The sequence below is a fragment of the Dama dama genome, chromosome 20 (genome assembly GCF_033118175.1).
Source record: "Dama dama isolate Ldn47 chromosome 20, ASM3311817v1, whole genome shotgun sequence".
Classification (NCBI taxonomy): Eukaryota; Metazoa; Chordata; class Mammalia; order Artiodactyla; family Cervidae; genus Dama; species Dama dama.
This window is the reverse complement of record NC_083700.1, coordinates 81,215,159-81,230,034: the sequence shown is the minus strand read 5'-3', so window position 1 is coordinate 81,230,034 and position 14,876 is coordinate 81,215,159. Positions and strand designations below refer to the sequence as shown.

Sequence of the window (14,876 nt, the reverse complement as noted above, 5' to 3'; positions counted from 1 at the left end):
TCAACATTCATTCATTCAGCAAATGCTTACATTAAGATAAGAAGCTGTATCTCATAAGTGGCTAAAAGCATAAACTCTGGAGCTTAACTGGCTGGTTTAAATTCTGGTTCTATTACTTACAAATTGTATGTTTTGGTTATTTATTTTTCCTCTGTCTTAGTATTTTCATCTGCAAAGTAGGAATGATAATGGAACCTATCTCACGTTGCTGTGAGGATTAAACTGATTCAAAGATGTAAGACATTTAAGTCATGCCTGGTGGCATGGCAAAAGCTCAGTAAGTGTTAACGGTTGGTTGTTACAAATGATGGGATGTGGCCTTTGCCTTTGATGTACTTACAGTCCAGCAAAGAGTATGAAACTAAATAGCTTCAGTCATTTGATGTTTCAGCTTTTATTCAGTCCCTTCTATGTGGCAGGCTCTGTAGTCAGCCCTGGGAATAAAATAGCAATAAGCAAACATATCCTTGTACTCATGAAGCTTATTTTTAGTAGGGAAGACAGTTAAAATAATTCCAGTAAAATGTCAAAAGAGTTGTAATAGGAAAAAATGCAGCATGCTGTGGCTACATCTAGCAGGAGGGCCTTACTTATTCTAAAAGGTCAGGACAATAAGGAAACTATATTATGAAAAATGCTGTAAGGGAAGGTCTTTTTTAGATTTAGAGATGTTCAGAGTAGGAAGTGCTTGAGTCTTCTTTGGGAGACAGGGAAAGCTGCTCATTGGTGCAAACATGTGAGCTGACTCTAGTGGCTAAGATACAGATAAGGGCAGTGGGGCGGGGAAAGCATTTCTGGCCGATGGAATGGTTTGCAGAATGTCATGAAGCATGCCAGTGCCTTTCACAGTCCTGAACTTCAGTAGTTCTGGATTGTTGGGGCAGTGTGTGGGGCAAATGAAGGTGGGCAGTGGTATATGTGGGAGGATCAAAGGGAGAACCGACGCAAGTGGGAATCTGAAGGAATTTCTCTGCCAAAGAGTTAGCACTTTATTCTGAAGGCAGTGGAGTCATTGAAGTGCTTTATGCAGAGGAGGAATTGCAATCCCATTTTTACCTTTAAAAATCATTATTTTCTCTCCGTAAACAATAGACTAAAGCGGATAAGACTGGAGGCAGGTGGACTTTTGGGGAGGCTGAAGCAGTTGCATAGGCAAGAAGTAACGAGAAGCAGAAATGAAGAGGACTGGATAGAAGAGACAGAAGATCAAATTAATATGCCTTAGGTAGCAACTCGGAGAAGGCAATGGCAGCCCACTCCAGTGTTCTTGCCTGGAGGCTCCCAGGGACAGAGGAGCCTGGTGGGCTGCTGTCTATGGGGTCGCACAGAGTCAGACACGACTCAAGTGACTACGTAGCAGCAGCAGCAGCAGGTAGCAACTCAGTGAAGGGGCGAGGGAGAGCAAGCAAATGCTTGGGCCTATGGTGCTGCCCCTCAGGGACTATGGGAGAAGAGGTGTTTATTTGTCACCTTGGATTTCCTCCCATGTTAAAATGTCCTGTGTTTATAACTATCAAACATTAGAATCGCTTCAAGAGACCTCAGAAATCCTCATACACACTTTTCTTCAGGCACTTTTATTCGCCTTTGAGACAGAGCAGTTAGATTGGTTCTCTGTGGATTTCATAGCTCAGTAGTGAGAAGTCGGGTTAGAGCTCCTGTCTTCCCATGCAGCATCCTGATGAAAGTTGGTTGTGCCTAATGGATTTGTAGGGAATGACTTTCATAAATGGTTCAGTTAGAGCAAACATATGGGATACTGTTAGAACATATGTAAGAATATAAGGGTTTTGAATAAATAGGAAAAAAAAACATCAGAGGAGGAGATGGCTTGTGTAGTAGATGATGTATCTTGTCTTTTGTGGTTGGTATTTAGTGCCCCCTATTGGCTGTTTAGTTTAAAGCAACACCTTGATTACTGAATACGATGTTCCTTGCAGTGTTATTTACCAAAATAAGAAAAATCAGAGATTTTAAGGTTAAGATAAAAGGTGATAAAATCTGATGGGGCCTGAAAAAATCTGGATAGAGTCTAGGAGTTGGGTAGAGGTTGTGAGAAATGTCTTTATAACATTTTGTTGTATTTAACATGGGTATGATATTATAGTCTGTATTTTCAGAAGACAGACTTTTCTGATGAGAAGCAACTTGGTTTTTAAGCATATTGTATGTGGCAAAGCCTTAAGAATAGTAGCCGCCCTGGTAGGCAGTGACAGCTGCTGTTTTTCCATAGGGTGGCCACTCACTACATGTGATGACCATGAAAGGAAATAACTGTTACTCATTAAAGTAACTCCATTCAGCTACTTGAGAAATCACCTGGTCAGAGAACTCATCACAGAAAATAAAGTGGTGATTATCCATAATGGGGTATCACCAGAAGTTGGTGGTTTGTCTCTTTATAAGTGACAAGGAAGCTGCCGTTGGGTTCTCTCCTCCAGGAAAAGGAGTAGTAGATTAGATTTAGTGCTCAAAATAACTGGGAAGGCCAAGCCTGAATAAATTTTAGTAAGCAAGCACACCTGGTACTACTTTGTGGTTGAAAGACGGTTGCATTTTGTAGAAATAAGTGCTCACCATGATTTTTCGTAAAGGAAATCTATTAATCCATTTTCTATTTTCATTACTTCCTGGTTAATCTTCCTTTGAAATGTTTCTAATTGTCATTTCAACTGGATTGCATCTTGAAAACCAGTTCACCTATTTATTTGGCTTAAAAATAGTACTTTTTGATTAGGTGTTATATGAGACTACAGAGATGACTTACACTACCCAGTGAAATCATTTATTTGCTTTTGGTATATTTTACTGCTGCAGTTTTCTCTGAGAATGTTTAGTAATTATTAATAAGAAGTAATGCTGGCTGCTTTCTGTGCATTTCATGAGGGGAATAAGCTATTATATAGTTTCCCTTCCCCCCCAATAAAAAAGCCTTCCATCAAAAACTGACATCCTAAATGAAGGACATAATGGTACAGCTTATTTATTAGCGTATCAAACTTAAAATGTAATGGTTTCATATTTCAGAATGAAAAAGTGTGTTGTGATTCATGGTTTTCGGTGACAAAACAGACAGCTCTTTTACATTACTGCACTGATTGCCGCTGATATACCACTGTACTTTTTTTTTTTTGTTCCTTTCTGTTTTCTTCTTATGCAATAGCTCCCTCTACTTGAAAATATTGGTGTAATTATAGTTTAACACTGTACTTTATTAGTGAGTTCCCATGACTATTTTTACTTCCAATCTTCTTGATAAGTATGTGGCGTTATACAACAGAGTATGTTAGAAATTTACCAAGAATCTCTTGACTTGTTAGTGGAAATGCAAGGCTTAGTTAAGGAAAGTGAAATAAATTGTTTGAAGGCATTTTTCAAGGGATTAGCTCTGTAGCCTTTGTTGATTTAAATATGGTATATTTGGTTAAGATTCCATGCAGTATTGAAAATAAGCCTCAATGTCTACAATAGAAAGGTATAGAAAACTGCAACAGAAAACTTCAAAAGAACCATCAGCCACTTCAAACAGATATAGCCTGGAACATGGCAAATTCTCACTTTTGTAATTTCAGAGTCTTGCAATTCTAACACAAAAGGTGGTAGTTGTTACTTTCTCAGGAGGGGTTTAATAGAAACTAGCAGTAGTAGAATCTCATGTTTCTGCAACTTGCCTATATGGAACAGTATGTGCATAATGAAACAGTAGGAGCAAAGTACACCAGCCAAGCAAGTGATGGGTTTGTTGTAAGGAATAATTGAATCAATGATTGTCAAGCACTTAGAACACAGCCTGACACATAGTAAGTGCTGTATACCAGTATTGAATGAAATAAAAAATGATAGTGTGGCTATAAACTGGTTCATCAGCCAAATTTATTTATAGAGTTTTAATGCTATTTTCTGTGCTTAATGAAAAGAAAGGGGGGGCCCTCCCAATGAATGAGGGCCCTCCCAATATAACATTGGTTTTATTTATTAATTGATATTCATTTTCTCTATATTAGAATAGTTTTTGCCTAGGAGTATCTATACCATGTCATAATTTTAGGTTATATTATTTTTAAACATACTTTTGAAATGCAGTGGTATATGCCATGATTTTCATTTCTTTTTGGAATTTAAATGATTTAGTGAGAAGATTTTATACTGGTTGAGTGCTGAAGAATGGAGTATCATTTCCCATAATACACTTCTCTTGGAACTTACCTATTGCCCAAGAATGATAATAGAATGGCTTGTTTTAGGTCCATAGTTTGACTGTGCTTCAGGACGTCAGAGTCTTTCCCAACTCTTCCTTCACGTTTTGTGCTGTGTCCTTAGCCACTCAGTCATGTCCGACTCTTTACCACCCCATGGACTGTAGCCCACTGGGTTCCTCTGTCCATGGAATTTTCCAGGCAAGAATACTGAAGCAGGTTGCCAGTTCCTACTCCAGGGAATCTTCCCAACCCAGGGATTGAACCTGAGTCTCTTCCCTAGACCTCTTGTGATCCAACAAAATATTAATTACCACAATTTTAAAAAAGAAATTTATATGTATAGTGCACTAACTCATACATACAACTAAAATTGTTCGGTTTATATCTTTATTTTGATACAAGCTGATATTTTTGCAGCTGTATAGAGTCAAGGCTGTATATTGTCACCCTGCATATTTAACTTATATGCAGAGTACATCATGAGAAATGCTGGGCTGGAAGCAGCACAAGCTGGAATCAAGATTGCCGGAAGAAATATCAATAACCTCATATATGCAGACGACACCACCCTTATGGCAGAAAGTGAAGAGGAACTAAAAAGCTTCTTGATGAAAGTGAAAGAGGAGAGTGAAAAAGTTGGCTTAAAGCTCAACATTCAGAAAACTAAGATCATGGCATCTGGTCCCATCACTTCATGGGATATAGATGGGGAAACAGTGGAAACAGTGACAAATTTTATTTTTTGGGCTCCAAAATCACTGCAGATGGTGATTGCAGCCATGAAATTAAAAGACGCTTACTCCTTGGAAGGAAAGTTATGACCAACCTAGATAGCATATTTAAAAGTAGAGACATTACTTTGCCAACAAAGGTCCATCTAGTCAAGGCTATGGTTTTTCCATTAGTCATGTATGGATGTGAGAGTTGGACAGTGAAGAAAGCTGAGTGCCAAAGAATTGATGCTTTTGAACTGTGGTGTTGAAGAAGACTCTTGAGAGTCCCTGGGACTGCAAGGAGATCCAACCAGTCCATCCTAAAGGAAATCAGTCCTGGGTGTTCATTGGAAGGACTGAGGCTGAAGCTGAAACTCCAATACTTTGACCACCTCATGCGAAGAGTTGACTCACTGGAAAAGACCCTGATGCTGGGAGGGATTGGGGGCAGGAGGATAAGGGGGTGACAGAGGATAAGATGGTTGGATGGCATCACTGACTCAATGGACATGAGTTTGGGTAGACTCCGGGAGTTGGTGATGGACAGGGAGGCCTGGCGTGCTGCAGTTCATGGGGTTGCAAAGAGTCGGACATGACTGAGCGACTGAACTGAACTGATAGAGTGATATTTGAACAGATTTTGTCTCTGCAAGAATACCACCAGAATACTGGACACATAAAGTAGATAGTTGACATACCCTTTTCTGTAGAGCTCTGCTGTATTGCACTTCATAGATATTTCGTTTTTTACAAATTGTAGGTTTGTTAATAACCCTGTGTCATCAGATGATGGTTAGCATTTTTTAGTGACAAGATATTTTCAATTAAGGTATAACATTTTTTTAAAACATAATGCTACTGCACTTTCTGTAGAGAGAGTGTAGTATAGTGTAAACTTAACTTTTATGTGCACTGAGGAAATGAAAATACTCATGTGACTCGAATTATTGTGATAGCTGCTTTAATATAGTGGTCTGGAGCCAAATGCACAATATCCCTGAAGTGTGCACATACATGTGCACATACATGTCTTAAGGCTATACATTTGTTTTTCGAGGACCGAGTCATCTTTCTATTTTTGCTTGATCTTTAGGACCCCTTAGATCCCACCAGATCAGTGATTGTGATCCGCTCCCTGGTGCCGAATGGTGTGGCAGAAAGAGGCGGAGAACTGTTACCTGGTGACCGTCTGGTCTCAGTCAACCAGTACTGTTTGGATAACGTCACACTTGCTGAAGCGGTGGAAGTGTTGAAAGCTGTGCCTCCAGGCACTGTGTGCCTTGGCATCTGTAAACCTTTGGTGGTAAGTGTCGAATTTTATTAATATAGGAAATGATAATACTGTGATAGTTAAGAACATGGATTTTGTAGACAAACTCATCTGGCCTGAAATCTCTGTTCTTCTGCATATTATACATGTGTCCTTGTGCAAGTTTCCTAATGTCTTTGACTTAATGCTCAGAAAAAGTAATGTCTACATCATAGGATTTTGAGGCTTAAAGATGATATTTATTGAGTGCTTAGCCCATTACATACTAGCTGCCAGCATTACTAATCCAACTACTACTACTTTTATCTTCATACCTTTGGCACAGAATTCTAAGTTCTCATTGCATTCCATATGACATAAATTAAAATAAGCCTGTTTATGTGTTTTAACTTTCATTTGGGCACAATGTCAGAATGCTTCAGTAAGTTGAAATCAGTTAACCATTATCATTTTAATGATATAACAATGAAATCATAATATGATTTTCTGACTGTCACAGTGCCTTGTAACCCCTAGCATCTAAACTCTGATTTGGTTAAGCCACCCTGAAGTCATCTTATTGTTTAATTTCAAGTACTAGGTCAAATCACTGTTTCTTTTTCTTTCTTTTTTTTTTTCTCAACTTCCCTAGAACACTGTTTCTGACTGAAGTACTATTAGTTATGGTGCTTATTGAGGTTCCCCAATGCCCCACTTTAAAAAGATACTAGTTAATAATTGGTACTGAAGTATTATTGAGTGCTTACTGTATGTCTAGTCAGTATTTTAAGCTCTTCATGCACACTAATTTAATCATCACAGAAACTTTAAGGGGAGGTGGTCCTCTTCTTACCACCATTACAGACGAGTTAGTCAATTCACAGCGTTGAGTAACTTACCCAAGATGATATAAGTAGTAAGGGGCAGAGTCGAAGTATGAACTCAGCAGAGTGGCTTCAGACCCTGTGCTCTTAGTCACAATGCTGTGTATTCCAATTTTAATTTGTTGTCACTAGTTCGGTTTCATGCAGCATGTCTGAAACAGATACGGTGACTGCAATAATAGAGTGTTGGACTGGATTTCAAGAAATCTGGGCTCTGTTTCGAACTTTGCTACAAGTTAGCCCAGTGGGTCTCAAGTTCACAGAGATGACATAGACATAAGAATCGCCTTGAAGATGTTTAAAATGCAGTTTCCCAGGTCCTACTCTCAGAGATGCTGATTTGGTGGTTCTCAGATTCTCAGGAATCTGCCTCATGTGAGTCACCAGTGTATTTCTGATGCAGAATTTTGTACTTTGAGAAACAGTGTACCAGTAATTTGGTCATAGGCAACCCCACTTTTCTAAGCCTACTTTTTCATTTCTGAAAGACTAAAAAAGACTAGAGAACTGATAAGATCTTTCTTAACTCTAAAAGTTCCTTTATTCTGTGAAATATATTAGCATACTGTGGGCTTCCCTGCTGACTCAGTGGTAAAGCATCTGTCTGTCATGAAGGAGATGCAAGTTTGATCCCTGGTCAGGAAGATCCCCTGGAGAAGGAAATGACTACACATTCCAGTATTCTTGTCTGGGAAATCCCATGGACCGAGAAGCCTGGCAGGCTACAGTTTATGGGATCGCAAAAGAGTTGTATATGACATAGAGACTTAACAACAACAATGAGTGTTCATATAGATAGATATCTGTCTATATATAATTATATGTTCATTTGTAGACATAGATAGATTCATGTATTACACATAATATTTTTGCATTGGAGAATTTCACATGACCTTCATATATTATTCATCACATATTGCACATAAAGATGCCTATATATTATACCTGTCAGTTACTTTAAGCACTTCAAAATGGAATATGGCACATAGCTAAGGCAAGGTCTTGACTTTATATTATGTATTTGATGTGTGAGTTTTGCCATAGTCAATATATACCATGAGATGCTTGGTTTGATTTTGGGACAGATTAAGGAGGGGGAAATTTGATGTTTTTACGGGGACCTCTTTATTGGTATTTTGGATTGTGGCAAGAACTTTGTCTAGATTTTCCTTGATGATTATTTGCCTGATTATTGGGGTTGCCAGAGGCCTACAGGACCTAAACAGTGTGACTTTACTTTAAAGCAATTTAAAGAAGGCTCAGGCAGTACAAAGAACAGAACTTAGTACCAGCTGGGTGTGGATTCCTGTTCCTATTTCTGGTAGAGGTAGAGCTGCAGAAACCTCGGGACCTTGGAGTCTTGCTCTGACAGATTTTGAAACAAGCAATTGTGAGGTAGCTTCTTGCCTCAGCTTCCCTCAGTGGGTATAAGGCTGCCAGGGTGCTGGGGAGTATGAGGCCAGTAAAGAAATGAGAGAAGGTCACTTTCAAGAACACAAAAATTCTTAGTGGAATTACCATTAAGTATTGCTTCTTTAACATCTGGGTTCTTTAAGCAAAACTGTCTGTGAGCTATAAATAACCATGCATGGATCATCTGTCTGTCTCTGTCTCTTTCTCATGGTCCAGTGGGTGGCCACTTACGTCATCACCTAGTGTTTGCTGAGCATTTGTTTTGTCCTCAGCAGAATTGGGGAGAGAGTGTGACTAAAAAGGTCCAAAGTCAAGTTTGGGCAGAAAGACTATGAATATGTAACAGGAGAACAGAATTATTTTTTATTAAGTCTTATACCACAGGTATAGATATGTACTATCTATATAATATAGATATTATGTAATCTTATATTATAGTCTTATGTAGATACTTATTATCTATATATTTTCATGTTAACCACAAATGTGACTTCTCTTTTCCACAAACTCACCTCAAAGGTCCTAGATAAAAAATGAATGAACTGACTTTAAAAAGTGCATCGTACCGGACTTCCCTGGTGGCACAGTGGATAAGAATCTGCTTGCCAGTGCAGGGCACGTGGATTTGATCCCTGGCCTGGGAAGATCCCACATTCCGCAGAGCAACTAAACCTATGTGCCACAACTACCAAGCTCGCGCTCTAGAGCCTGCGAGCCGCAGCTGCTGAAACCACGCGCCACGACTCCGGAAGCCCACGTGGTCTTGGGTCCGTGAGTCACAACTGCCCAGCCCGTGTGCCAGAGCTGCTGAAGCCCGTGCACCCTAGACCTGCACACCCCAACTATTTATTGAGCTCACATATTATAACTACGAAGCCTGTGTGCCTAAAGCTTGTGCCCCACAACAGAAGTCACCACGATGAGAAGTCTGTGCACTGCAGTGAGGAGTAGCCCCCACCCACCACAGCTAGAGAAAGCCTGCCCAAAGCAACAAAGACCCAGCACAGCCAAAAATAATACAAGAAATAAATGAATGAAAGACACTGTATCTTCAGAACTCACAGGATAGAACTGCCAGTGGAGTTGTTGAGCCAGACAACTGGGTTTGGCTTCGTTCTGTGATTTGCCAAGCTATGTGTCCTTGCGCCTATTAGCTAACCTTACCAGCTCCTACTTGGAACCATGTAGCATGCTAGTTTAGAGCGCAGGCTCTAAAACCAGATGGCCAGTACTCAAATTCTGGGTCTGTAACTGACTAGTTATGTAACTTTGAGCAAATTACTGTGCATCTGTTACTTATCTGTAAAACAGGGTTATTAAGGGCACCTACTTCTTAGAATATACATATTTAAAGTTCTAAGACCTGTACCTGTGATGTACATATACATAAATATATATATTTGCTATTATTTTTATGCAAATATAAAATCCTGACCTAATAGAATAAATAAATAGAACTGGTACTAAGTTCTTAATATAAAGATTAAGCTGAGAAAAAGCATGTAAACGTGTCTACCATGGATTGTGATGTATCCTTAGGACTTGGTAGATAGTGGCTGTGTTATGACCTGGAGCTGATGCTACGCTGGTGAGCACTAGGATGGTTGTCCTTCTTCTGATGGGGAGTGGCTCCATTGTACCGTTGTTAAATATTTTGAGTATCATCCTGTATAAACTTAGGCGTTTCTTAATATTAAGGTCTGTTCCTGGGAAAGTGATTTTTTTATTTAAGGAATCCCTTTTGACCTGAATATGGCTTTTTTTAAAATTATTAAAGAAAAGTTTGGTCTAATGAAACAATGTACATTAAGTACTATGTACTTGCACTTAATGGAAAGATGAGAATTAATTTGAAAAACATTTGAAACCAAAATGTTTTCTTCAGTACAGAAGTGCTTCTTTGGTTGCCAGAGCTGGGGGCTGGGAATGGGCGAAATGGGTGCAGGTGGTTGAAAGATACAGACCTCCAGTTATAAGTCCTAAGGATGCAAGGTACAGCATGGGGACTGTAGATAACAATACTGTGTGGTGTATTTGAAAGTTGCAAATGTTAGCTAAACTTTTCATGGTGATTATTTTGCAACATATTTTGCAACATATACATATACCAAATGTTGTATACTTAACATTAATATAATGTTGTAGGTCAGTTAGAACTCAATAAAAAATAGGTTCATGGTTTACAAAAACAGTTCTTCAATCATACTTAAAAAATTTTAAATGCTTCTGTTTTCAGGAAGGTGATAAAGAGGAAGAAAGTCGCATTTTACTTTCAAGCAATAATGAAGACAAGACTGAAATTTCAGGAACAATTCATGATATAAATTCATCTTTAATACTTGAAGCACCCCAGGTATTTAGTACATTTTTTTCACGTTTAAATAGTTGCTATTATAAAGAAGACAAAAGCTTATTCTTACTGTCTTGGCTAAATAGAAACAAATTAAACAGTCTCACCCTTTAAAGTTGTTTTTTTTTTTTTTTTTTTTTTTAAAGTTGTTTTTTTTAAACTGAAATCTTTTCTCTTTTGTATCACATTGCCTCCGTAAGTGACATCGGCTAGGTATAAGGCATTTTCAAAGAACAAACATACCTGACTTTATATCACTAATACACTCTTAAAATTTTGAGAGTAGAGAGAGTTTTGAAAATAGACCTGCACTTAAAATGCTGTAGAATAAGAGCCATACTAAAGAACTTATTTTCTTTCCCCAGAAGAACTTCTTATTGAATACTTTCTAAAGAAGAATTATTTAGTCAAACCTTACTTTATGCTTTAATATTAGAAAGTATATTTTGAAACTTTTCCTTTTTCATTCTTAAAGTGAATTGTGTTTATTTTGCTTTTAGTAGTCAGAGGATGATTTTTCTTAACTTGATAACAACTGTCTTGATATTCTTTGCATAGTTTGTTGACAGTGTCTAAACCTGATATGTAGTCCTGTAGTGTCCATTATGTTTTTTTTTCAGTTTATACATTTTTTGTTACAATTTCTTAACTGTGTGACATGTTTAAATATACCTTCTAAATACAGTTTTTTCTTTTTTAAAATAACTAGGTTACAGTATTTGCCACACTATATTAACTTAAAAGCGTCACTACAATGATGTTTAGCTGCAACTGAGGAAGCAGTGGGAAGGTGTAGATTCTTTTCATGAATGTACATTTATTGATATTTAATGAATCGGATTTAAAATAGGAAATGTCATTGATCCTTCAGAGGGAATTGGGCCTTATTGTGCTTAGCAACCTCAGGTCCCTTGAAGTTAGGTCAAAGGCTCAGCAGATTCATATATTCCTCAAGTGTTCCTAAGAACTCAACAAGGTTTCTGCTCATGTGAGGGAGACTATCTAGCTTTAGTTCTATATTCTTGCTCTTTTGATTAGCGAAGTTTGAAATTAATTGAAGAGCATACTGTATTCATTCCTTTTTGTTTTATATTATTCATGCAAATGCAAAAATTAACTTTTGTTAAATGGTGTATTATAAGAGAGTCATACTCAAAGTAGTTGCACATATTCCTTATATCTTTAGTTTATAGAGAAGATTTTGTAAACATTCAAAGAGCCCATGACTTCTTTTGAGTTACATAAGCCTGATGTTCTTGACCTTTTAAGTCTTTGCTTTCTTCTGAGATGGTATGAAGTGTATCCATACTTATGTATTACTTTTTATATGAGATGCATGAGTTAAATATTCAGCTTAGCAGTTTAACAAAACTCCTTCTTCTGAGAATTTTCAGGTGGTTAATGTGTAACAAACCTTTTAGACTAGTCAGTCACCTTGCCAAAGGCAGATTGTTGCCTCTTTTGTTGTTTCCTTTTGGAGGTTGAGGTTTGTGTGGCAGTAAGGTTATATTTCTCCTCTATTGTAATGGAGAGCTGTTTGGGTTAACCATGCATTGGCATATAATACCGTTACTGCAGTTATGCCAGGGGTTAATTTTCCAGTTAATGTGTAGAGTGCAGCTTTAAGACAGAGTTTAAAGTTTTGTTTTCTTTTGCAATTTTTATTCACAGGGATTTAGAGATGAGCCCTATTTTAAAGAAGAGCTTGTGGATGAGCCATTTCTAGATTTGGGAAAGGCTTTCCAGTCCCAACAAAAAGAGATAGACAATAGCAAGGAGGCCTGGGAAATGCATGAATTTATGGTCCCTAGGTTGCAGGAGATGGGTGAAGAAAGAGAAATGCTTGTTGATGAAGAATATGAGCTCTATCAAGACCAACTTCAGTCCCTGGAGTCGTATCCCTCATCACACATTCAAGAGGTTGCTCCTGTTCCGTCCATGGAGGAGGTTCACTTTGGTACACAGTGGTTCCCGGATCGTGAACTGCCCGAGCCTCAAGAAGCAGGGCACATGATGAGCATGTACCCTCAGGACATGCAACAGTGCGGCTGTAGCCCAGAAGAGATGGTAAGGGATTAGAGTGCATCTTCCTCATCCTTCCTGACTCCTCCCCTCCCCATCTCTGTCCATCAGTCGTGTAACTTTTAAACATACGAACACAATTTAACGAATCTTTTCATCATCGAACACTGTTTTTTCAAAAATGTACCATACAGTGTTTTGTTTTTAAGTAAAAGCTCATCATTTCTTTATTGTATAACTTCTAGTTGGATTCAATAAGCTATAGTTGCTTTGCTGTTATGATGTGGTTTTTGTTGTTGTTGTTGTTTTTAACCTTGCTTTTTTAGTGATGTTTTCCTCCTGATACCCATTTCAAGGAAGAGTTCTTTCATCATTTGTGATTAAAAAAAAAAAAAAAAAATCCCCTCAGGGAGATATAGCTCTGTATTTCTCACATACCATGTTTGTCAAGGAAAATCAAGGCAAAATTGATTAAAGATCTGTTATTTCTGTCTTGCTTATCCACACTGTCCTCTGTATTATATACAATACTAAATAGAAAGCCACTGAACTCTAGAAAATTATTCTTACATTTGTGATACGGCCTGTTGACAACTTGGCAGGAATGCATTGTATTTACTAGGTGTTCTCTTGCTATTAAATCACCAATAAACTTATTTTTAAAAATAAAATTAGGGTTAACAGGTCACCAACTGGAATCTTTCAGTAGGGATGTTTTTAATGTTTTATTTTTGCTTATTTCCTGACCCAAATTAACTTCAGAGCAAATGAAGAGGAAGCTTTGTGTATGGAGTACAGAGCAGCATGTTCGGAACAGTACGCTGCCCTCCTCAGCGAGGCCAGCAGCTCCCCTGCAGTGATGTGCAAAGCAGCCTTAGCTTGTTCTCTCCCAGGGCAGGTAGAGCTGGGTTTTGTCCTTGCCTCCCTTCGACCTTCCTCCCTTTTTCATTTCATTGTGGGTCTCTCTGCTATGCAAGATGCTATGTTTATGTATTTAAGGAACCCTTGAGGATTACCCTTGATACTGGACTCTGGGCAGTCTACCAGAGAACAGATGCTTTGGAATTATGTGAATCATATGGGCAGAGGTGACATAGAGTCACCTGGTGTGTTGCTGTTGACACTGGTTCTTTCTATCTCCGCCAGTCCCACTCAGTCCCACTCCTGTGTCTGTTAAGTGCTTGACCTCAAACAGAATATTTAGTTATATGGAGCAAATTATGAGTATATAAATAAATACTCTTGTTATGTCTGTTTTCTTCTATAAAAATAAAATTTTCCCTTTGCTCAAATATAAGACAACCTGAAATATAGTCCCATTTTAATATATAAACTTTTAGAGATATAGATGAATAGTATATTCATACTTTATATATTTAGTTAAGTGTCCCTATTTTAAAACCTGTAAAATATCAGGTGTTTGCCTGTTCTTGCATTTAGTGATAGAATTTTACTCATATTCCTTCAGTGCATATTTAATGTCAGAGTCTACATTATTACTAGAATCACTTTTTGATTTTTTCAACACTGTTTTGCAACCATACCTTCTTCATTTCCATCTATGTTGTTTGAGATATAGTAACTTTTTAATCCATACTACCAGTCAAAATTTATTCTCATCTCAAGTATCATTGTATAACATTAGGTTTTTAAAAAATTCCTCTTGTAAGTTTATATTGATGACCCAATCAATCCACAGAGTAGCCACTTCCTCTATTATTTATCAAACTCATTATAAAGCTTGCTGAAACAACATTCAGTGCTCACAGTTTGAAGGACACAGTTCCTAGTTACTAACTGTTAAATTTCCCAGCTGTCTGATTCTGCTAGGTAACCTGTAGGAAATTATAGGCTCCTTAAACTGGCATTGATTAAGATTGTTTTAGCCCTAATGTGTCTTATCTAAACAGATTTACTTTCTTTAAGTAATTATATGTTCCCGCTTTGGGGCATTAACTCTTTCTTTTAAATTGAAGTGTAGTTGATTTGCAGCGTTTGTTAATTACTGACGTGCAGCAAGATGATTCAGCTATACATACATTGTTG

At 37.8% G+C, this 14,876-nt stretch overlaps 1 protein-coding gene across 5 annotated transcripts in view; it reads left to right on the top strand.

The window, feature by feature from the left end:
* Positions 1 to 14,876, top strand: part of PATJ (PATJ crumbs cell polarity complex component) — a 365,401-nt gene that overhangs the window by 91,386 nt on the left and 259,139 nt on the right. For all 5 annotated transcript variants that reach the window (XM_061121728.1, XM_061121726.1, XM_061121727.1 and 2 more), the window contains exons 18-20: positions 6,006 to 6,215; positions 10,695 to 10,811; positions 12,480 to 12,875. In XM_061121728.1, coding sequence (XP_060977711.1) covers positions 6,006 to 6,215; positions 10,695 to 10,811; positions 12,480 to 12,875 — 723 coding nt within the window. The remainder of the gene's footprint in view (positions 1 to 6,005; positions 6,216 to 10,694; positions 10,812 to 12,479; positions 12,876 to 14,876) is intronic.